At 34.5% G+C, this 23,862-nt stretch overlaps 2 protein-coding genes and 2 long non-coding RNA genes across 4 annotated transcripts; all 4 read right to left on the bottom strand.

Annotated features, from left to right (window-relative positions):
• Positions 1 to 7,411: 7,411 nt before the first annotated feature.
• Positions 7,412 to 7,961, bottom strand: LOC133183736 (uncharacterized). The gene is made up of 2 exons (XR_009720715.1): positions 7,882 to 7,961; positions 7,412 to 7,590 (listed from the first exon to the last, which is right to left on the bottom strand). It is a non-coding gene; the product is annotated as an uncharacterized LOC133183736 (long non-coding RNA).
• Positions 7,962 to 8,357: 396 nt separating this feature from the next.
• On the bottom strand, positions 8,358 to 15,705 carry LOC133182736 (uncharacterized). Its single transcript, XM_061317583.1, has 10 exons — positions 14,657 to 15,705; positions 12,340 to 13,051; positions 12,115 to 12,231; positions 11,697 to 12,013; positions 11,498 to 11,602; positions 11,259 to 11,415; positions 10,986 to 11,169; positions 9,314 to 10,896; positions 8,757 to 9,210; positions 8,358 to 8,424 (listed from the first exon to the last, which is right to left on the bottom strand). Exons 1-10 carry the CDS (start codon positions 15,623 to 15,625, stop codon positions 8,358 to 8,360), a joined length of 4,665 nt encoding a protein of 1,554 aa, XP_061173567.1. The 5' UTR covers positions 15,626 to 15,705.
• A 784-nt stretch (positions 15,706 to 16,489) lies between these two features.
• On the bottom strand, positions 16,490 to 18,544 carry LOC133182735 (uncharacterized; the record flags this gene model as incomplete). The annotated part of the gene is made up of 2 exons (XM_061317582.1): positions 17,402 to 18,544; positions 16,490 to 17,311 (listed from the first exon to the last, which is right to left on the bottom strand). Coding segments are annotated over exons 1-2 (1,965 nt in total), but the record flags the coding sequence as incomplete, so codon positions are not given.
• A 1,886-nt stretch (positions 18,545 to 20,430) lies between these two features.
• On the bottom strand, positions 20,431 to 22,676 carry LOC133183735 (uncharacterized). Its single transcript, XR_009720714.1, has 3 exons — positions 22,615 to 22,676; positions 21,529 to 21,783; positions 20,431 to 20,586 (listed from the first exon to the last, which is right to left on the bottom strand). It is a non-coding gene; the product is annotated as an uncharacterized LOC133183735 (long non-coding RNA).
• Positions 22,677 to 23,862: the final 1,186 nt, after the last annotated feature.

Genomic DNA, 23,862 nt, shown 5'->3' with positions numbered 1-23,862 from the left:
TAACAAATGTTTCTCGACAAATCAGATTCAACTAAGTTACATGAAAGTATAATATTATATATTATTACTTGCCTGAATGTTTGTTATGAATATTGATGGTAACGAGCGAAGTGTCCTTCTTGATATATTTTATTTGAGCAAATAAAATATACAACATGAAAGATAGATAGCCATGTTGTATATTTTATTTCCGAGAATAAAGTATATCAGGAAGAATAGAAATTTGAACACACCGGTATTACTTTCACTTAATGAGTAATTCTTTTCATACTTTTTAAAAATGTACTGTGGAGTGGAAGAACCCAAAATATCATCTATTTTGAATTCTGAGATTCAATATGTTAACGAGATACAGTGTATGACTTATCTTTAAAGTTTGGAATACATCTTTAATTAAGTATTCTAAAAGTCTGCCGCTACATAATATAACCACTTCTTTCTTCTCTATTCATCGTTTGTAAAGTTACCGGGACAAGCATCCCCCATGTTTGTCTATTAGAACTTGGTTCTACATTGTATATTAATGTTTTAGTGATGAAATGAATTATCATCTTGATGACATTTTATCAGGCCCTCTGCAACTCTTCAAACATCTAAAATGGATTTTAATATAAAGGATTCTTAAAGGACTTATCTCATGTTTGTGAATCCTGAAGAAATGGGTGTTGATTTCTTCGGCAGCAGATGATAGTCTCGGATACTTTCGATGGTACCGTCTCAAATTAAACAAAATGGGAAAACCTAAGGTTTGAATGTATATTTCAGGTGCTTTTAATTTATTTCTAGAATACTTTATGTGTGCATATGGAGGGAAATTATGGCCGTGTGAATTTTATTATATATGACACTTTAGTGTCACACTACTGTTGATGGGATATGGAATGAAAATACGAAACTAAAGTCAAGAATCCGGGATTTCCTCAGAAAAGCGGGACGGGTTTATAGAATGAATTGTATTTTGGAAGGAAGGTAGTTGACCCAATATCCTTAGCTCTTCTCTTGCTGTTTAGTGGTATGTACAGGCGTTGACTTGCATTCTTTGTGGTAGCACTACCACTGGCCAGCTGGAAGCTGTTGCGGATCTTGTGAAATAGTAAAAATAGGCTAAATTTTCATGAATTTTTGTGACTATCCCTATGCCATCATTTGGGCTCAATATATAAATAAAATGTACATGTTTTATACCTTAAAGCTTCAAATTCCTCAAGTGAGTAGAACATGCTATTGTTACATGTAGAGAGAATTTAAAATTAAAAAAAAATACCAAGGAAAACTTCAGACAAAAATTTTGTTTTCATTAAAAAAAACTGTCTTCTGGCTCCTTCAGAATATGTTTGAAATTAATTTGTGCGTAGACACTGAGCATTCTCAATTTTCACAGTAAATTAACATTTTTATCCACTCAAATCAACTTTCTGGCCTTATTGCCGTAAAACTGAGAATTCTCCAAAATTATTCTTAAGTCTTGAGAAGTATACTCATCTGAGAATATTTTCAAAACCAATCTCTGAACTGATCAAATCTATAGGGTAAGATTCTTTTAATATAGAATGTTTAAGTATTTTTTCGAATCTTAATAATGTGGATTACGCAAATATATCATAAAAAGGTTCCTATCCATACTCTGGTATAGCTGTCTGAATTTGAATTATTGATCTGTAGCTACATTGACCTATGAACTTCTTATATAGCAATTGAACCATTATTATTCTAACATCAAATTGATCGAGCTAGTTCCACCAATTACACAACATTTCTTTTACCTTATTTCATTGTATTATCTTTCCAGTAAAACAGCTTATTAAAGAGCACTTGAGAGCTCGGGAAAAAAACTCAGTTGCAAGACAGAAATCCTGAAGGAATGCGTTTAAAATGTTGAATTTAATTCGCCAGAGAATTGTTTATATATCTCTACTTATTTAAAAGTCTTAATAAATGCTACAAAAACTAATTAAAGATCCGTAGAATTGTACTGACTCGTGAAGGTAGGCATGTGCTACTGAAATAATTATGCTTGATCACAAAATACAATATTGTGGAATCATTATCGTTCGTGGAGGACCAATTTTTGTGGGATTTCATAGGTCACTCTTACCCACAAATTCACACATTCCAACGAACAATTCTTTGTCTATGTATTGGTTGAATCTCCTTTATATACGTGTACAGATTACCCACGATATTATGTCCACACAATTTGGTTGCCCACGAACATCGGCTCCCGTGATTTAAATTGATTCCAAAGTAATCCTAATCACTACTAATGAATTCTGTTATTAAAAGCTTTGTTATTGTATGAGCATAGAATTGCAAACATGAATGTAACAGGATTTAGAGAAAGAATTTTTTTTACTTCAAGTCACACGAGAAGGCTTTTTTTACAGTGAGAAATTCAGAGTATATTTTGTGCTTTTAAACATGTTAAATGAAAATATAAGGAATGTTTTAAAATTTAGTGTGAATTATTGATGTGTAAATCACACAGATTTGCAGAAATATACCTACAGTGTAAGTGACATCTCTGTGTGATTTTCACATCAATAACTCACAGAAGACTTTAAAACATTCCTTAGTTAATTCAAGCAGCATTAATTAATTCCGAATACTTTGCAAGGACTTGTCACGACCAACATCTTTTTTACTTTTTGATCTATCCTTCACTATTTAGAAAACTTTTGTAAGTAAGAAGACAACAATTCGGGCCGGCTACTGTGAAAATAAACAGAACTGAATATATTGGATAGAAACTTTTATATTAAATGAATATACACTACAAATCAATATATCTTTATACATTCAGCAATCATGACACAAATCAAAATAACATACACTTGGATATTTAAACACATTGCTTGAATAAAACAATGCTAATCTAAATAAAATAACTTTGTTGTAATACAAAACAAAAATGTGTAAAACTGAATTGGACGGAATTTTAAATCAATAACTTTAAGATCTGTACATTGCCTACATCTTTCCAAAATATACGAAAAACATCATAAATCACTAAGAGCACAAATGTTACTTCCTATTCATGAACCCTAAGTTTTGTTTCTTTTAAATTAATCAGATTATCCTAATTATCGTTATAGAACCATTGTTTGGGATGTGAACCATTCATAAAAAAAAACTATATACATATATAGATATTTAAAGCATAAAACCAAGACTGATGAACCATGTATGTAACTGAATTCGAAATTATTACACATTTAAAATTAACACATTGACCAAATATCTTTTAAGATCACTGGATAAAATTTAAGAGCAATTTCGAACGTAATGAATCATAGTATGAAATTAGTATAGAATTTTATCAAATGTTTCATTATATGCAAAGCCTTTTTAATTCATTTTGTGGCATACGCCATGTGATAAATCTGCGATTCTCCTGTTGGACTAATACCCCTTACATTAATATAGATAACAGACACAGTGTCTGTGTTCACAGATATCGAATGCTGCAGTGTGTAAGTTGGGGACTGTAAATCCGAATATCCTCTGTTAGTTCCGACGGAGACGATAAATGCAGTTGAACCTTTCGCAGTGTCCTCAAAGACGTTCGACCAATCGAGTATGTATTTGCCTGTTGATATTTTCCTCACTACCAAGCTCTCACCTACATGAAGAAGTGAAAATGCAATAAGATCTAGTAACTTAGTTAACCTACTAGTTAATTTACTGATACTCCTTGTTTTGTCTTTTGAGTCTGTTGAGTCTTTTATCAAAAGATTAAAGAAAAGATATGATAAATATAGAAATTATAAAAGTTTTTATTTGTTTAAAAATACCTTCATATACACTAATATATAAAATTTAGCACAATCAAAGGTAAGCCATTGTTTGGTATAATTGTTCAGTATTTTTATGCCTTATATTTAGCTAAAAATAATATTTAGATGTTATTGATGCATTAGGCGTAACAAAAAAATATGTTTGTTTACGGTTACCCGACCGACCCTATATTTAATCGCCGACCCAATTTTTTTTTTTGGTCGTAAAAATCCAGAAGTCACTCACTGGTCAGTTTAACTTTTACATGCATCTTATTCGGTCAACGGTTTGAAATCGAAAGTACTAGAAATAGACTATTCCTAGTATTTTCGATTAAATTATTATAATTTTTTCCCAAGGCCGTTTTTGCATGGCGATACCGACATTCATTCAAGATCTCCCGCCATGCATCAAACATTGCCGCTATGCTTCCCGCTATGCATGAATTATTAATGGTATACAATTATTTAAGAAGATTTAAAGGTGCTTAGACACAGATTTGAAGTTAATATTTTCTCAAAATTTCTGTATAATATCACGACTTATACATTGCAATAGCATTTCACACGAAAATATAATTAAAAACTTATTTTATCTGGAAATTATTGGAACTACGAATTCCTGGACGCGTTTGCACTTTCACAAATTTTATCTTTATCCTTAATATTTAAGAAAAGAAGCGATTTTGTTTTGTATTAATGAAAAACATTACATCTATAATCCAGAAAATTCAGAGTAGAAATGTGCGAAAGCAAACCCCCTCACTAACATCGTCAGCCCGTGCTCAGTGTTGTGTACAGAGTTTAAGAAATTGAATACACCCGTGAAACGTAAACTGTTTCTGTAAACAAGGCACGAGCTCTGTTATTGTTAATGTTTACGATTCACCGGGTGTGTTCAATTGTTAAAGTCTGCACACACCACTGAGCACGGACTGACAATACTGTGAATGGGTTTTGCTTTCGAACATTTCTACTCTGAATTTTCCGGATTATAGTTTTAATACTTTTCGTTAATACACAACAAAACTGCCACTTTTCTTAAGTATTAAGAATAAAATTGAAAATTGTGAAAGTGCAAGGATGTGTCAATCAAACGCGTCCAGAAATTTGAAGTTTCAACAACTTCGAGATGAAATAAGATTTTTATTACATTTTAGTATGAAATGCTAAAGCAACATATAAGTCATGAAATTATACAGAAAATCTGAGAAAATATTAACTTCAAATCTGTGTCCAAGCACCTTTAAAGAAGAAATACAAAACAGTTTTACCATTGTGTGGTAGCTGTAAGTCAGTTGGCAAGAAAGATATTGTCTATTGCCAATATGGCAAGCCCAAACAAAAGTAAAGCATCACACAATGGTAAAACTGTTTTGTATTTCATAGTGGTGTTCCGATCATCGATTATAATCGAAAATCAGTTGATTGCTGGTATAATCCAAGCGCTTGATTACAAAATTTTTATTCTGATTAATCGGTTTATTATTTTTTTAACAAGCGTAATAGTTTTTGAACCAAATATCCCAGCCAAAACTTATCTATGAACTTGTTTGTGTATCACAGTTCACAATGGTGCAGACGAACAGACAATTGTATCCATACCCGGGAAACAAAACATGTTCCCGGGTATGGACGTAAGTTTTATATCTGTACAGCATATGACGAAAAATTAAAGAAAAACAGATACACACTCAATATAACACTCAGATGATATCCTTTTATTCTTTTTCAGCAAAATGAGCAACAAATACATATGCAGAAAGTAGTCATTTACCCATTCTTACCATTTAATTAACTAAATTGATAGCCTTTGTTAATGTCCGATTATAATCGATACTTAGTTAGTTACAGTTACCCGATCATCGATTATGAAATTCTTACCGATTCCCATCACTAGTATTTCAACCAATTCATGTGAATTTGTAAATAAAAAAATTCAATAAAATAAAAAAAAATCCCTACCTACCGACCCTATTTTTTTTCAGCATGTAACAGTAAACAAACATATTTTTTTGTTTGGCCTTAGCGCAAAAATGCACCAATGGCTCCAAAATATGAATCTGTATACACACGTACAGAATAAATCATTAAAGGGCGTATTGCATGCATGTAGAGTTTAAAAATTTTGTGAAAATGACTTCTATGTATGTTAAATAATAAAGTCAAAATAATTTAAAATTAAAACAAAGCTTATTTTGCAAGATTATGGACAACGAAATTCAAATTCCGCGATATGCATATTTTTCTTACGATTTTCCGCGCCATTGCTTGTGACGTCAGAGGAGCCCCTTTCGATCGAGAAGGTGAAAATAGCCAATGGCCATCTTGTTATCTTATCCGCAAACAACCGTTTAAAAACCAATTATCAGATTAGTGAAAGCAATCGGTAATAGTGTGATAATGCATTTTTTGTGTCGCCTTTGGGTGTAACAGTAGACAGAGGAAGGAATCCGGCCTGAGCTTTTTCAGATTTCCATTTCTTACCCCCCCCCTCCCCGATTTGAGGGGGAGCAAAATAGCTGGCAAATTTGATATGATCTTATGTATTTATCAAAAATAAATCGGACATTGTTTTTATATTGTTTTAAATGTTTAAAAATAAGTAAGAATATGTGTTGAATTGAAAACAAGCGATAAGACATGTTATGCGCAAGTTTTACAACAGTTCTTAGATATCGGATCATTTACTGTTGAATTAAGCGATATATAAACCAAGTTCGTTGTGTTAAATAAGATAAAATATTTGCAGATATTAACTAAACAATGCAAAATTGTAACGAAAACTATAAAATGAATTAACGATGCTACTTAAATACTGAACAAAAAGTGTTTAGTCGGCGATCTCCATGATCATCTCCATGATCATGCTCATCGCCATAATCGCTTTCCTCGCTGCTTTCCTGAACATTCGGACGTGGAGGTGGCTCAAACATATACGGTTGAATGTTAATATTACCAGGAATATCATCAATATTGGCATACTCGTTGTCCATTGCAATAAAGTTTGACAGTATCAATCGCTTACTGTATGGAATCAGCTGATCGAAGCGCCTTCTATGACGCCACAGTACCACATGACATCCCTACCTAATTCACTGGAGATCGAGCGAGCGGAGAGGTATAATTAAAACTACTATATTGCTAAATATTCGTTAATTATCGGCACTAAAATGAGCCGATTTAATTATTATTGATACAGAGAAGTTAAAATTAATATAATTTGAAAGATTTGAAAGTATGCGATAAGTCCTTTAACATTTACACTCTTTCAAAGCATACCTACCTGTCAAGTGTGGACTTCTTGCATCTACTGTAATGCTTTTGTTTTTTGCGTAACTCGATAGTCCGCCATGATTTATTGCTTTCACTTCAGCATTATATATATCGCCATCAACTGCATGAATATCAAATGAAGTGTAAGTTTTAAGTCCAACCGATCTCCATGATGAGATAACTTTAGATTCCTTCCAAAGTCTTGTTTCATACTCACGGATACCAGAGATATCTGAAAACCCATTCCATGAAAACGTTATGCGATTCTTATTGGATTGAGTTGAGATCACTGGCTCAGCATGTTTTACTGATATTGCATTATTGGGTATAAAACTTAATTCTGTTGCCTGATCGTCTGGATAATTGATAGATATTATTATGGGACCGTGTGTTTTTGTTTCTCGAAGTCCAACACCATTAGTACATTCTGTAGTGATGAACAATCGTGTTCCATGTCGAATCTCAAGATTTGAAAAGACACAACCCGTGGCCGTGTCGCTCTTTCTTAAAGATACTGTGGATGCTGAGAACGGAAAAAATCCTGAAAGAAAAGAACAAGATTTAGCTACTGAACGTGAATCTTATACGGTACAATTTTGATGCACCAGATGCGCATTTCGACAAATTATGTTTCTTCAGTGATGCTGATGCCGAAACGTTGGAAATCCGAAATATTAAAATTAAAAAAAGAACTTTGAAGAGCTGAAAAAGGGGGTGCCGAAGACTGGAGCCAAATATGTCGAAGGATCAGAGCTATGCATGAGGGAGATAATCCTTAATTTTTGAATAAATTTCCAAATTTTACCACAGCAATTAAATATATATATCTTACCAGCCCCACACTCACAACGACGAATTCCACTCTCTTTATCCACGACATGCCATGTAACATTAACGGTAGCCTTTGTTCTTCTTTCTCTCAATCTTACTGGTGTGTTGTTAAATTCAACAGTATTATTTTCATTGGACACGGAAATTTCTTGGTACGTTACATTGCTTTTTATATTATGGATCTCCGGCTTCGAATGATCAATTAAAAGAGGCTTTGAATGAAATGTTGATTTAAGGCCAGCATTATTTTCAACCACGGCGATAAAATAAAGACTGCTGTTATGTTGAACATCAGTTCTTACAATTTCTTGAAATCCTGTCGAAAATGGAAGTAATGGCCTTACTTGATATCCCATTCTTGTTGTTCCAATCCCAAGGTATATGGATTTTATTCCACTTTCTATGTCTTGAATATGTAGTGAAACACTTACATAGTTTGGTAGTACCTGTGCAAGAGAAAACGGCTTCAACGTTGGCTCATACGAGAGACACTGATGCAAGTTTGTGACGATCATACTCTTCGTATTCTTGGAAGTGAGAAAAACTGAAATATAAGTGATGTCAGTATATTTGGATATAAACGTATGCTCTGCATATAAAACTTCATCAGTACTATGAAACAAATTTAACATCTCCATCTCTCCTCCAATAAGTACATGAATACTTTTTGACGACATTGAAGCATCAGCTTTGACGGACAATTGATAAATCTCTCCAGCCTTTAAATTAGCAGACATCTGATATCGATATCTGTAAAACATCTTTGTCTGAAACACAGATTTCGTTGTGCTTACTTTGGTCATAGATATAGCCTGCATCTGAGTGCAATAAAAACCCTTCGGTGGTGTGGTATCGATTTTTAAGTCTTGTGCATACCTTGAACGAGTAAAATGCCCCACTGCATCAAATGCAACCAAAGCAACTTTGTATATCCGATTATGCTCTAACGATAATCCGTGGAATATATAGCTATTGTGAATTTTAGCATCGACGACGGTACTAAATGTTTCATTTGCATCTTTTTCAGTCAGAGCTACATGATATTTTTTAATGAAAGAGTTGTGATCATCAAATCCATGCCATGATAAACCTATTTCACTTGTTGATGATTGATATGCAATGTTCTTGTGGAACTTTGTATTATAAACAACTCCTCCCGTTGGATTATCTAAATCTATCAGAACTCCATCTGAGGTAAATGATGTTTTCATTCCAAGCTCGTTTGTCGATGTTATTGTAAAGTAAAATGTAACACCTGGTCTCAGCAGCTTGCCTTCAACTAGAAAGGATGTTCTAAGTCCTACATTCTGATCATCGATTAGGTCATTTCCTGAAATAACAATAAAATCATTTTATCTTTTCTATACAATTGAAGAAAGAATATATTATTTCAAGTGAAAGGCAAGAAATAAATAAAAAATACCCGTGCATACCAAAGGGTGATGATCCTGATGATACAGAATATTTCGTAATCTGAGCTCCGTTTTCTATAAACACGCCCTCCCAACATACAAGAAAATTTGATGTCGAGTTCAAAAAGTCAACATCATTTTCAATGCAAGAGATGAGAGTTTCTTTAATTGATTTTCCTCGTCGAATTATTGGAGGCGTTCTATCAACAAGAAGAGGATTTGATTGTTTTTCAAAATAGGTATCTTCCGAAATCCAACTTCGAACATGAAAGACATATGATTCCCCATGCTTAAAATGTTTTCCGTTTTCAATGCAATACGTCATGTTCGTGAGTTGTCCGTTTTCGTGCCAGACACTTTCCGTCCTACTATCAAAGACACCTGCACCTGGATCTTCATGCTGAATTCCAATGCTCCATTCAAAGCGTTGAATCATTGTTATGTTTCTTACTTTCCAGTGTGCAAAAACACATTTTGACGACAGAGTCAAGTTTGTCAAGGACATTGTATTTCCAAACAAAACCGAAAACATTCCTGCGTGATTATCATTTCTTTTACAGGTACTGGGCTTTTGAGACTCATCTTGGCATCTGGATCCTACTACGGAACAGGTACAATCGTTATTACAGGTATGTGATCGACATAAATAACGTTGAAGTTCTAGAAACCCACTTGCATATGAAACATCATCTGCAACTAATGTGACAGTTGTTTTAGCAATTTTACTTCTAAGACCCACTTTATTCAGAGCGTAAACTGACAAAATAATTTCATCAGTTTCTGACAATTGACGTGTTAAGTTAAGCGATACCATTTGGATTTCAGTGTCTAAGTGGTCTGCATATAAAAGTCCATTGGATAATTCTGAACCTGTATAGGATTCGCTGACAAATACACCGTATTTCTCTATTCCACTATGGATATCTGAAAAACCATGCCACAAAAGCAGAAGCTCAGTTGTCTTATTTTCATGATTTTTCCACTTCATGAGATTCTTAAAACCACCGAGTTGTGGGGGAGACGAATCAATGAGAAGAGGATCGGATGACGCATGTGTGCACAGTCCAGCTGCATTACAACTAGATATAAATACGTAATACGTGTCTCCACTTTTTAAAGCAATTTCGTCTTCAAGTTTAATTGTGATATTATTTTCATTTCCATTCGTTTTGATGTCCCTTATGGTCTTTCCGTTTTTGTGCGATTTTAATACAACTTCGTTGGATGCAATAAAACTCTCCTCTTCCATGAACTTCCAATTGGCAACTAAGACGGAATCGTCATATTGTGTTCCAGATTTATGTGAAAACTGAGCAGAATCAAAAACAGGTTTTGCCACTTCTATCGGTGGTGTAGTATCCACACGGAACTTCTCAGATGACTGTTGGCTGTACAACCCCACTCGATTGTATGCTTTCACTATTGCATATAAATTTGTGTTTTGTGGTAGATTGATTGACGTTTTTGTTATACGTTCGCTAAGAAGTACATTTTCAAAAGCGGTAATATCACAATCATTTCTTGACTTGCTTATACAAAATTCAAAATGTTCGATGTCCGAATGTGGGTCTTGAAACCCTATCCACTGCGCGGATACAACATGCCTATAAAGTAGAAGTAGAAATTAATTTCACAACCTTGAAATTGAAATTGAGCAATTTATTTATTCTCAGAAAATGTAAATTTTACAAACTTTTGACTGATATAATGTTGATGACGGTCACTCATGCCCACATGAACAAGTCCTGGTATGGGTGGTGAATTATCTAGAGTTACCCCATTGGAGGATTTTGATGTGCATAATCCTGCCTTATTGCATGCCCTTATAATGGTGAAATACTTTTCTCCCGGAATAAACTCATTTGCCCAGCAATATTCTGTGTATTAAAGATCTAAATATTATATTCATGAATTGAAACCATAGATAATATTATAATTTTCAATCGATTCTATAAGTACATGACACCTTTTAATAGTCCAATAGATGTAGCTGGGAAAACATCATTTGTGTCTCTTGTAGTACCTATGCCTATTTCATAATATGCTAGCTCTGTATGAGGATCATGAAATCCATCCCATCTAGAACATATGTGTGTGATATTCCGTTGAAAATCTATATCAATCTACAATTATAATGATGTGTAAGTAAATTTCGATCCATTCGGAAAAGCCCTAACACATAATAACTTTCTACAGAAGACTTACGCCTGTTTCATTTCCATCTACGACAAACCCTTCATGTGGGGGACTACTGTCAATAACAAATGCCAATGAACTGACCAAGGTGGATAATCCAGCGTTGTTAGTTATCTACAATGAATGAAATATGTTGAAAGACGTAAGTTAAAAATAAAAGAAAAACTATACATGTGGGTTTGAAAATTTTGTTTTGCCTTGTACGTACCATTAACAAAATAAAGTATTCATATCCATCTATAAATTTCCCCTCGGTCTTCATTGGTTTCCAGAAAGTATCCATAGCTTCTGTCAATGGAAAAATATCTGCTGAGAGATTTGATGAGCCAATTCCTATTTGAAATGACTTAATCCCACTTTCTGGATCGCTGAATCCCTCCCACGTGACGGTTATGTCTCTGTAGTTTGTTATGTATCCATGCAATCCTGATCCGTCGACAAATACCCTTCCATGTACTGGTGGAGTGTCGTCATACATGACTCCTTCTGATGATACTTCAGTGATGTGTCCAACACGATCAATTGCTTTAATGAAAGAAGGTTAAAAAAAACTTTAAAAATTGATGTGACCCCGAGTTCAATATTTTAATTCTCTGAATAGATTGCAAAGATATATTTTCACACACCTCTAACCGTTGCATAGTATGTAATATGGTTTCTGAATGAAATATTGTGCACATTAGCAGATGTCAGTAATCCAGTGTCAGTAAATGATACCACATCCTCACCACCAGGGTATGTTCCTATTAAAATATATAAGTAGGGATTTCCATTTTAAATTATTAATATATCAAATTCTTTGAAATTTAAGCAACAATTTTGAATCAATGTATTTTATAAACAATGATTACCAATGCTATATGTGTACTTTTCTATTCCAGAGGTGTATTTCATTATCAAATCTCGCTCTATGTCTGAAAAACCTTCCCATATAAGTGATAAAGATTTGTTGAAATTCAAAAAGTTCCCAAAATCTGTTTGGATCTGTACTTTTCCCGGAACTGGTGATGTATCATCTATGATGAACCCATTACCACAAACAGATATCTGGCTTTTTTGTTCTAAAGATTTTTCATATTTGACTATTGTTTTGTTTGCAAAAGCACATACAAAATATCTCTTGTTCTTCTCAAATGGTATTTGTTTAAAATAACCAATACAATCTTCTGAGACGATCTCTTGAATACAAGCGACATCATCCGTACAAGAATGTAAGGGAAGGCGATTCTCTGTCATAATATACCAGCTGATCTTACGATTAAATGTACCAAGGAGGACGCCGTTAATTCTCCAGTCTGATTTGATAAAATCAACTTCATTATCATGTAAAACCCTCATTTTATCCCCCAGGTAACGACTGTGAGCAAATGATTTTATTTCCTCCATGTCTGGAGAGTTTGCATTGATTTCGTAAACGTTGTTTAAATCATTACCACCCATATTTTCCTTTTCCTTTATCGGTTGACATGACATTGCAGACTTTCCTGACAAACAGAACCCTCTTACGCATACTGAAAGTGAGTGTTGCGTGTACACTGGGAGGGAAATGTTTTCAAGGCTTGTCTAGAAGGAAAAGAAATGCCTCAATCATTTTTGTACTAACAAAAGCTTTAAAAACGAATTTTTAGCATTTCAATGATACTTCAACAGTATGATTTAAACAAAAAGTCCTTGGACCACAACGCTCACCTGAGTTACTATGGCCATTCTTGTTATTCATCAGTAGATTCTTTTTCTTATATCAAATTCCCATGTAAAACTTGATCACCCATTGTAGCCCCATTCTACCCCCCGGGGTCATGATTTGAACAAACACTACCTGTGGATGTATGGATGTTTCCACATAAATATGACTGGTCATGGTTTTGCTGTCCTTGAGAAGATTTTACAAATTTTTCCTATATATACTCCTGTAAAAATTTGATTGCCCATAGTGGCTTCACCCTGCCCCCTGGGTCATGATTTTAATAAACCTGAACATACACTACCTGTTGATGCTTACATATAAATGTGACTGATCATGGCTTTCCTGTTATTCATAAGATTTTTAAAAAAAATATTTTCTATGCATTCTTATGGAAGACTTTGATCCCCACTGTAGCCCCACCTTACCCCCAGGGGTCATAATATGAATTGAACAAACTTAAATCTACACTAACTGAGGATGCTTCCATATAAATATGATAAATGCTAGATTTCCTTTTCTTGAGAGGATTTTTAAAGATCTTTAATATCTATATCATTTTAAAACTTTGATCACCTGTAGTGGCCCCACCCAATCCCTCTTCGAGGGGGGGGGGGGGGTCATGATTTGAACAAACTTGAATCTATATTAACTATGATTGATTGTATGTTGTTTAACGTCCCTCTCGAGAATTTTTCACTCATATGGAGACGCCACCACTTGCCGGTGGAGAGCTGCAAATTTTGTCCTATACTCGGCACTTACGGCCATATTTTTTTTTTTTTTTAAATCTGATGAATAACAGGAAAGCCATGATCAGCAGTGAGGGATCTTTTTCGTGCCAGCACCTACTGCGACACGGGACCTCGGTTTATACGGTCTCATCCGAAGGACAAGTCTCCACGTCCCAGAGTGGGATTCGAACCCGCGACGTAAGGATCAACTCCTTACTTCGCGACTCTAGAGCAGACGCTCTAACCACTGCGCTATATTAACTATGAAAGCTTCCTTATACATATGACTGATCAAGGCCTTAAAGATTTTTCCTATATACACTCATGTTAAACTTTGATTGCCCATTGTGGCCCCACCTTATCCCCGAGGGTCATGATTTGAACAAACTTGAATCTATACTTTATCAGGAAGTTTACAAGTACGTTTCATCTTTTATAGCATATTGCTTCTTGAGAAGAGGATTTTTAAATGAACACACACAATTTTTACTTTTTTAATTATCTCCCCTTAAAAGATGCTGTGGCCCTTCATTTGAAAACACTCGAATCCCTTTTACCTAAGAATACTCAGTGCCAAGTTTAATTGGCCCAGTGGTTCTTGAGAAAAAGATGTAAAAAGTTAATAACGACAACTACGACAACGACGACGACAGACATAGGACAAATTTTGATCAGAAAAACTCACTTGAGCCTTCGGCTCAGGTGAGCTTAAAAATTAAAAAAAATGTTACAAGCTATGGAAATACTCACAGAAATGTTCTTCATATTTGTTTCAATTTTTATTGGCTCCCATTTTGATATTTCAGCTCCTCTCTTGTCAACTATAGCTACTGCATAACCAGCTGAATAGGATTTGTCACTGCATTGATATCCATCAAAATGTAATATTAATTCAAATAAGTCATCATTGGATTTTTTTAGCAACGAATGAATTTTGCTCAGCGCTTTAGTTTCATGCTGCATTCTCGATCCATTTGATTTTAGAGGCTCGATACAGAGTCTTTCAAAGCATGCTTCTATGATAGCCCTGTAGGTCAGTCCATTCTCTAGAAATACATCGCTAAACCTTGCTCTTTCGCGACTAATTGTTGTTTGCAGTGGAAAAATAAAGTTCTCTGTAGTACCTCTTTGTACAAGTAATCCAGTTCTAAAGTGGGTTATTAAGTCTTTGTACGGACTTTTGGTGGACCAGTACGCCATGTACGCTTTCGAATTGATTTGAAATTTCGCATCTTCATGACAGTCAATTATCTTAAAAAGTAAGGTGGTGTTAAGAATTTTCCGAAACGTGACTAAAAATCTTGGATGTTCAATCATAGGCACAAACGATTTTGTCAGCATATTTTCTGAAAAATGTGAATTTCCAGTCCAAATTACATCTTCTGAACTTATTTCATACAAGTTTGGTTCAGTTCCAGATATCTGAAGTGTGAATGATTTTCCAGTCAGTAAGCTTTTTTTCTTCACTGAAATCTCTGTCATTTGGCCATGTAGACTAGCTGTTAACTGAAAGTCAGGTACGACAGAATTGCATGATATCCCATCATGTACAATAATTGAGTGTGCAGCTTTTGATTTATTGATAAGGAAAAATCCATCGGAAGATGAGATAGTACTGCCACCAGAAGATGTTGCTTTAATTAGTGTGTAAATTTTTGTGTTTTCGGGCAAACTGATGTTATAAAAACATTTGGTACTTGGCAGAGTTTGAAATGGCATTAAATCATCGGTTAAATTAGTGCTAAAAGCCACTTCAAATGAAACAGTTTCAATGTGTTTAAACCCAGAGAGAGCTATACAGATTGAGTCATCGCTTGCTATATAATCAGTATCTCCTAGTCCAGGAAAATGATTACTAATTTCAAGAACCGTTCCTGTTGTCGGGGGATACTGCGAGGGGACACTGAATTCATCTGTTCTGACTATTGTTACATGACCAACAGAATTGTAAACGTACAGTTCAAAAAAGAATACCGTGTTGTTTTCATCTAATTGCTGGATTCTTCTTACTGGATACTTTATGCAAAAGTGATTATTATCAAAATTTGGACAGCTGTTGAAAAGGTAACCTTGTAATAGTGGGGATTTAAAAGTGGATCCTTGACCTAAAATTTAAGATAAAAATAAAAATAGTTAAAAAAGCATAAATAAAGGTTAGTAAAGTTTATAGCCATGCAACTTAGTAAAAAACAAACCTATTTTGAATAAGACAGTTGATAATGGCTCGTCCTGTTCTTCGTCAACGAATGTCTCATTGGTCCATACTACAAATGCAAACTTGTCATTCAAAACAATGTTGACATTGCCTCTGTACAAGGGCGGTGTGTCGTCAATTACCACAGGACCTATTGTTGCAGATGTTTCCAAGCCAGCTTTACTTGTCGCTTTTATTGTAATAAAAAAGGGAATCCCTGAGTCAAGAGCAGAATGCAATCGTTTATCGCTCTGCAAACGCTTAGTGGGTGTAAATGATAGAATGTCTGGTGTTGCAGATTGCGATCTAGTAGAAGCAAAACCGATCTTGGTGTCAAGTATTTGTGATTCCAAGTCAGTGACATTCCAAGACACAGAAATTGTGTCAGAGGGAATATACGTTTTCATGTTTTTGTCATATGCACCTAATTTCTTACATATTGAATCCGCATAGGATGTACCTTGGGAATGTTCTTGCTTTACGTAGAGCATATTTTCCAAAAGCGGAAATTCGTTACTGCTGTCGTTGCATATTTTCCGGCAAGCTTGCGTCATATCTAATTTGACGGCGGTGAAATTTTGGAGTATTAACCAAGCAGTTCTGTTGTAGCATGCAATACCTTCTGTTGTTTTGGCTTCCTCTAAAATTATATTATACAACTTTGGTGGAGAGATGTCGTATGTAATACCGTTTGAGCATACCACCTCTGAAGCTTCTAGAGCATAATTGTAAGCAATTACACTTGTAAAATACAGACCCGGGTATGGAGCAAGTACTTTGATTTGCTCCTTATTGGTTTCGTAAATAAATCCTGGAAGGGTAGTATGATTATTATGTAGTAACCCTTCTCTTGACAGACACTTGTCATCGAATCCCACTCGATATTTTTTGATACCGCTCTCATGATCAATAAAACCACTCCATCTTACGATTATTTCTCTATTACAAGTATAATCCATTTCTTGGGATCCAGTTTCTCCTTCCATTGCAATTCCACTTGCGGGAGGGGAATCGTCCGCTAAGATATCCGTCCTAGAAATACTTACCAACATAGCATTGTTAGTTACTTTCACTGTAAAGAAGTACCCCCGGTTGTGGTGTCCCTTCTGTTTATTATTCTTGATCAAGCTATTGAATTTGACGCTGTACATGGCTTTCTCACAGACTCCTACTTTTGGACAATAGCAATTATCCACATGATTACAGGTTTCCTAGAAAACATTACAAGGATTTTAATAAAGCATCATACAAGAACCATTGCAATTAGTCATAAGTCCTACTACTTCACACATCAAACTTACCCCGGGTTCAAGACGATTTACTGCCATGGAACCCCTGCCTAACTCCCCGCCATCAGGAGATGTACCCAGCATCCACTCAATAGAATATAGTCCACTATGTTCATCTAAAGCTTTAAAGGATATCGTCATTCTCGAAAGATCCGAGGAATTGTGAACGAACAGATGACGCATCCCATCTTTTATCAAGTACATCTCGACAATGTCAGGTACGCTTGCATCGATATGAACCGCTATGGTTTCCCTAACTGTATTGTTCATTACATCTCTCGGAATGATGGTGACATCATATGTTTCCCCATCCCTTAGGCTGTATTTTTCACAAACCGACTGGTTGAGGAAATTTGGAGCAGTTTTATTATCCAACACTCTACTGTTAATTGCAAAAACGTAACGAAATTCAAGAATTCCATGAAGATTTGGCGTCCCTTTCACTGGAAGCTGGCCATTGTACTGTTCATAAACTCCATTATAAAGATTGTGGTAATCAGCTTTTATTTGTCTTAGCAAATTATGGTGAACATGAAAAGAATTGTAATATCGCTCAGCCCAGTGTACACAGATTTTTCCATGATTTGTCTGCCATGTAAAGTTTGTCGCTTTATTCCCGGTATATACTTTAAGTTTGTTCCCCGCATTGATAAGAATCTTTGATGAATTATCAAACAAAACAAATCGTCTTGCTTGTTTGAAGTTACCAGCATTGTCAAGAATATTCAGTGAAACGCCGTACAGTGCAGGTTGCTTATCAGGCAGCTGAATAGAATCAACGTCACTTGAAATATTCAATGTTGATATACTGCTTTCGTCCATCGAAAGTGTTGATTCATCCACTTCTTTCATATCATGTATTGTAATTGAGTAACTTTGAATTCCAGAGGCTTCTTCAGGAGCGTTGAGATAAGGATCAAACCAGCCTTTTAGTGTTATATCTATGTCTGCCGATTTTGTAATTCGGTTTTCAAAGAGAATAAGTTCATTATTTGTGCAAGAATTATCTTCTAAACAGTGTTTCGGAGCCGAAGAGTCTCGTCTCATACACACTTCATATGACGACTGTGAAGTACGATAGATATGTGGAGGTGAGGGATTTCCATAGAAATCCTTTGTGATTAGGTAGCCACCACCATATGCTATGAACTCCATACAAAGCCTGTTTAAAACAGAATATATATTTACTCATGTGTTCTTTAAAATATTGAGAGATTCTTAAATTTATTTTATCGAATTTAATTTGAATTAACGAATTTCAAAATTCATTATTTTAAATTCATTCAATTTCTTTTTACGAATTGATAAAAAAAAATGGTCATATTTCTACGGAAACCCATTTAAGACCTATCAAAAATATTTTCGACTTCGATAAAACGATCTTTCAAATTTGTCAAGGAAGCTCTAAACACTGCACACTAAAGAGTTCTACTTGTATGGTAGTTTTAGGCATTCAGAGGGATCTGCCCTTAAAAGTACGATAGAAAAAATGGTTATTTACTGTTAATTACACAATTTATTATAGATTAAGATATTCTTAGCATTATATTAGAACAAGAATAAGTAATTAAAGTCATTATTTCCATTGATTTTCCCACTATAAGTAAACAACAGTGATTTCTGTTCATGAATAGTCCATTGTCTTTGAACATTTTTCCTGCAGAAATAAGGCAGGTACCCTATGTTGAAAATGAACTAAATAGTCTCAATATGCACACCTTTATATGATATATTTATCTCCAAGCCCAAAAAGCACTTTTTGTTAGTGTTTAGAGCTTCCTTAAGGGGAAGAAGGACCTTGAGCTGAAAAAAAAATATCATTCAATTTTTTTTTTATATTTTGTATATTACTTATTTAATATATCCCTCCCACATATCTTAAAGCAGTTCTATCATTTGTTTTTTATTTAATTTTAGAGATACTGATTCACAAATACTACAGTGTCTGTGTGGAGTTTTGATTCTTCCTGTTTATGGGCCTAATATTCTGTTCATAATGGGAATGTTTAACTAAAGATAAAGTAAAATCAGTAACAATATCCCCCCCCCCCGAAAAAAAAAATATATTGATATTGAAATAATTCTATATTTTTTTTTTACATATTGACTTTATCACGTTGTTATGATTAAATCTCTTCCTTTGACCAATATTTTCAAATCAATGTTTTTTAAGTCGATAACTTATAGCAATAGAATCAATCGAATAATAGAAGGTACCTGAAAATATGTTCAAAAATCTAGATAAAATTTAAAATATGTGTATAAATAGGGAGTTATAACACTTTATAAGTTTTAATAAGACAATGTACAAGTTGTAACACAGTGTAGAGACCTACACGCTTCCGTAATGGGCTTCCATAAATTTACATGAAAACAAGAAGTCTCCTTCTGTGGCCTTCAATTCGACATGTCAAAAAATCGACGTTTTATCAAAACAATATTGCTTTTCATTCCTACGTGTATGTTGATTTGATATATCCCACTAAACTCGAAATAAAAGCCACCTTAGAGTTTGACATATCTGTTTCATATTTGGAAGTTTTTCTGTAGAATGATATTAAATGATGGCAAATTAATAACTAAATTTCATGATAAACGTGATGACTTCATGTTTTCTATCGTTAACTTTCCTTTTCTAAGTAACAATATATCTGCTTAAAGAGTCCATTCGATATGTAAGAACTATTGTAGTTGATTGTATTGTAGTGTTTCAGTGGGGGAAGTGGGGTGGGGGGAGAACTGAGCATAACGGTCTTAAAAACTTTCCTAGTTAAGATCAATGTAAAAAGTAACAATGAAATCATGACAATTCTACAAGGAATTTTCGGCCGAGTCCACGAAATATAAAAAGCGGTCAGATTACGACTCGGTTACCTTTTAATGCCAGGGCAAAATTTAGATTAAATTAAATTTAGACCAGTCCATTTGATGATAGTCAGATTTTATAATATGCCTTTCATTTGGCAATAAGAATTGTAATTCTCTCTCTCTCTCTAAATATATAACGATATATCCATATTGATTTGATGTGACTACAAGCTCAATTACTTACTGTTCCCCATCCTGTATTATCCATGGTGTTTCAATAGTCATTTTACAGGTATTTATGGTTGATATGGGATTTGTGTCGGTAAAATTATTTCTGGAGCAACTGTTAGTCTGCTTGAGATTTAAATACTTATGGTTGTGTTGATGTCCTTTTGAGAAATAAATAATATGTTACCTCATACATGTATTATTCAATATGAATTTTCATAACTTTTTAGCTCACCTGAGCTTTTCTGATCACCCGTTGTCCGTCGTCCGTCCGTCCGTCTGTCTGTCCGTCCGTCTGTAAACTTTTCACATTTTTAACTTCTTCTCAAGAACCACTGGGCCGATTTTAACCAAACTTGGTACAAAGTATTCTTTGGTGAAGGGGAGTTTAAATTGTTAAAATAGAGGGCCAAGTCCCTTTACAAGGGGAGATAATCAGGAAAAGACAAAAATAGGGTGGGGTCATTAAAAAAAATCTTCTTCTCAGGAACAAATTAGCTGAAACTTATGTGGAAGCATCCTGGGGTAGTGTAGATTCTAAATTGTTTAAATCATGACCCCCGGGGGTAGGATGGGGCCACGATAGGGAATCCAAGTTTTACATTGAAATATATAGGGAAAATCTTTAAAAATCTTCTCCTCAAGAACCACTGGGCCAGAAAAGCTGAAACTTATGTGGAAGCATCCTGAGGTAGTGTAGATTCTAAATTGTTCAAATCATGACCCCCGGGGGTAGGGCTGGGCCACAATAGGGTATCCAAGTTTTACATTGAAATATATAGGAAAAATCTTTAAAAATCTTCTCAAGAACCACTGGACCAGAATAGCTGAAACTTATGTGGAAGCATCCTGGGGTAGTGTAGATTCTAAATTTTCAAATCATGACCCCCGGGGGTAGGGCGGGGCCACAATAGGTATTACAAAGGGGAAATCTGGTAAAGAACAGCATGGCCAAAGTTACTCAGGTGAGCGATGTGGCCCATGGGCCTCTTGTTTCATCTTGACATTACATGTATAACAGAATTTTTTGTAAAGAATTCATAGAGACATAAATGTATCAATTTAAAAAAAAAATTAATTTAAGGAAAGACAGCAATGTTTACCATTGATATTTCTTGTTGAAACTAAAATCGTTGAGTTAACGATACCGAATTGGTATTCTGAAATATGGTCTGGAATATTTGCTGAAACATTTATTGTGCTTCCGAATGTAAACTCAACAGATGAATACTTCGGTTGAAACTTCATATAGTTGTATTTCTCCTGGAGGCATGGTCCTTTTGATGTTGAATTACGTGCTTCACCTCCACTATTTTGTACGCCCAGTCGGCAGGTTTCCAAATCTGGTGCAATATTTACTGGAAAAAATATGATATACGATAATGATGTGAGTTAAAGCAGTAGATATCAATTTTAATAGTATTTGCTTTTATTATACTTTCATGTTAAATACTAAAATCTGATTGGTTTAGACACGTTTAACAATCCGTAATATTACCCTCAGCGTTAGCAACACACTTGACAAAGGGTAACATTACGAAAATATCACATGCGTTCAAATCATGCGCGTACGGTTCACCGTAGAATTCTCAAAACGTCGGTTGTGCGTTTGAAAGAAGCCGAATAAACGACGTCAATAAAAGCTTGCGTCCGATGTGGCTTACTTGAAAAAGACAAACGACAGACGAAACATCCTTGCGAGTGCAAACTTTAGGTGATAAAGGACTTTTTGAGTAGCAAACAAATAATAAAGAGGTTGGTAAATCTTTTACGAAGCTTTCCTATTGAGAAAAATAGAAGTGGGGAGTTTGAAAGCTTTCTAAGCGTGAAGTTAACGACGATCTCCGAATTTTTTAATAACATCCGAAATCAATAAGACATTCAGTATAATAAAATAAATAGTGCACGTTTTTGAGGGTAACAGTTGAAATTGACACCCCTCGGAAAACCATTGTCAACCTCCGCTGACGCGTCGGTTGACAATGGTTTTCCTTGGGGTGTCAATTTCAACTGTTACCCTCAAAAACGTGCACTATTTATATAATGTTACTGATTTGTCAATGCGAAACTTTATATTGTCTGACATTAAGATGTAACTATAATAATGCATTTTGAGAATTTTATAAAATTTTTTATTTCTTTGAATATATAAATATTTATTGATAAAAGGTCATTGTTCCAATACATACGATTACAGACTTTGTGTGAGTCTCTTGATGACAAGTAAAACCCACTACTACAGACACAATTCTTGGCAAGGTTTTCACCACACGTACCGGGCCAACACCAGTTTTGTTTCCAGGAACATGTAGCTATTTTTTCAAAGCATAAGTATTCTTATTTGTTGCAATACAATTTCCGGAAGTTTAAAATAGTAAACATTTTGGAAGATCTTTGATTGTAGCCAGTATGTAATGATGTTCTGTCAATTATTTTATCAAACTCTCATTTTCACAATAATCGTAGATCCTTTATAAAATATGTCTTTTTTCATTTCTTGAAATATTGTTAAAGACATACCTTCACATTTTTTACTGTTTGGGGACACAAAATAGATCGAATGTTTTCGATCTGTTCCCTGATTAATACACTTGGTACAAATGTAGTTATCTCGAGTGCTACATCTCTGATGCTGACAATTCTCTGGCTTTGTACATGCTAATTATATTAATATATAATAAATTAATATTTTAGTTCATTAAAGTAAACAAGAGGACCAAGGGCCTTAACGTTCACCGGAGTAAAATAAACACAGCAAAGGATCTATACAAGTAGAAAATAACACAAAAACAGATAGATGAAGATATATTGCTCAAAATCAAAAGAAATATGATGAACAGGAATCAGCAAAATAGTAAGTTTAGTACTCGGTAACAACTCATTAAGCAGATCTATTTATGCTTGCACTTGCCAGTACTTATACACTAAATGAATCTTCACTGTATAATCAACCACCCTTTTTCTAAGAGTTAATAAAATTTCACTATATAATCATAAGAGCCCCGCCCTAACTCTAGAACCCCCTGCCTACGGGCCATGAAATTCATAATTCACCTTGCTCATCATTACCATACACTTAGTTTATCTTCTAAATATACACCGTCGGTGGTCATGAATTGAGCAAATTTGAATGTGCACTACCTGAGGATGTTTCCGTATGAATACGACTAATCATGGTCTTTAAGTTATTGTTCTTGAGAAATGATTTTCAAAGATTTTTCTTATGTATTCCCTTGTAAAACTTTGATCACACATTGGGTCCCACCCCACCCCATCCCACCCCACCCCCTGCGGTCATGATTTGAACAAACTTGAATCTACACAACTGTGGATTTTTTCTTATCAATATAACAAATCATCGCTTTGCTCTTTTTGAGTAGAAAGATTTGTAAAGATTTCTTCCAATGTACGTTTTTGTAAAACTTTACCCACTGTAC

The sequence above is a fragment of the Saccostrea echinata genome, unplaced genomic scaffold (genome assembly GCF_033153115.1).
Source record: "Saccostrea echinata isolate AGI-Se365-2 ecotype Australia unplaced genomic scaffold, CSIRO_AGI_Sech_v1 ptg000009l, whole genome shotgun sequence".
Classification (NCBI taxonomy): Eukaryota; Metazoa; Mollusca; class Bivalvia; order Ostreida; family Ostreidae; genus Saccostrea; species Saccostrea echinata.
This window is presented reverse-complemented; position numbering and strand designations above follow the sequence as displayed.